General features: G+C 37.7%; 1 protein-coding gene across 1 annotated transcript in view; it reads left to right on the top strand.

Annotated features, from left to right (window-relative positions):
- Positions 1 to 245: 245 nt before the first annotated feature.
- LOC104957105 (cohesin subunit SA-1) overlaps positions 246 to 1,357 on the top strand; it is an 11,026-nt gene continuing 9,914 nt past the window's right edge. The window contains exon 1 of the mRNA XM_010784719.1: positions 246 to 323. Coding sequence (XP_010783021.1) covers positions 246 to 323 — 78 coding nt within the window. The remainder of the gene's footprint in view (positions 324 to 1,357) is intronic.

Below are 1,357 nucleotides of genomic sequence, written 5' to 3' on the forward strand. Positions count from 1 at the left end.
GAACTAAGTGTGTAGGTTCAAACATTTTAATCAGGACATTTTCAGCTCTGAATTTGTAATACACACACGACAAAAACATCTACATTTTAAAGGGCATTTTGTACTGGTATTCTTTTAAAACAAAATTAAGGAAATCCTGTAATACCGCCGTCTTTCCGGGTGTGTTTATCAGGCAAGTTGACATTACATGTTGTGCATTGTACAAAATCTAAACAAATTGAATTATTTTTGTCTGATTTCAGCTCATGGTGTCGGCTCTGAAGTGTGCTGCCTTTAACCTGATTTGGGCTAAAATTAACGCAGTCAAATCAACTCCAGCTGAGGTGCTCTTCTGCAGCAATGTTTCTTTTCTCCGACATTGCATTCACCCTTTTATAAGACGCTTAAAAATAGTTTGACCTTCTCTCACTCTTTCTCTCACACACACACACACACACACACACCTTGGCTCCTTCCTACCTGCTATCGATCAGAGCAAACCCTCAGTGTGTCCTTCCTGTGTGTTTGTGGAGCTCCTGTCGTCTGTGTTGTTCAACAAGTCACCGGCTGCACAAACAGCAGGCAATTAACACAACAATCTGTTGCGTTTCCAAGCCCACGATGACACTCAGACATTTATTTCCCACTGGTTCACACTTTTTCATTCTGTTTCTTTGAATTAATTAGTTATTTTTCCTCCTCTCTTGAGCTAATTTTAACCACTTGTTTTACAGTATTTCTCTCACTTTCTCACGCATTAAGAGATTATTATTATTATTGATTTGGGTGTTAACATAAACCAGAGTTTGAGAAAACGCATGCTATCTCCTCCTTGTGTTGCATTTTGTCTTTCATGTATTAATAGCAGCACAGGTTGGCAGGTTCTTCACACACACAAACACACACACACACACACTCTTGTAGGCTAGAACAGCAGCTGAAATTATGGTGACTTTAATTTGTGACTCATCACTTTATCAATGTCTACTTTGACAACAGGACAACAGCACTTGTGTAGCAAAAATAGTTTTTTCTTTCCTTTATCCATCATCAAGAATCAACATGTATATTTTCTACTTTCTTGTTTATTTCTTGTCTTTTATTTTTATTGTACAATGCCTTGTCTTTTTCTGCTGCTGCAACACAAACATTTCCCAAATTGGGATCAATAAAGTACTTCTTATCTTATAATAAATTGCCACGGTGACGCGTCCTAAAACCCGGGAGTAAGTTAGCATTTTACCACTTTCGGTTCCTTGGACAAAAAAGCAATGCAATTTCTCCATAGGATTTTGGAAAATAGCTGGAAATAAGGTCTGTGGTTGACACACATTTAAGAGACGGATCACACTCAAAAAAATAACTCTTTGAATGAACG

This window comes from Notothenia coriiceps, unplaced genomic scaffold (genome assembly GCF_000735185.1).
Source record: "Notothenia coriiceps isolate Sejong01 unplaced genomic scaffold, NC01 NC01_scaffold00026424, whole genome shotgun sequence".
NCBI classification, from domain to species: Eukaryota; Metazoa; Chordata; class Actinopteri; order Perciformes; family Nototheniidae; genus Notothenia; species Notothenia coriiceps.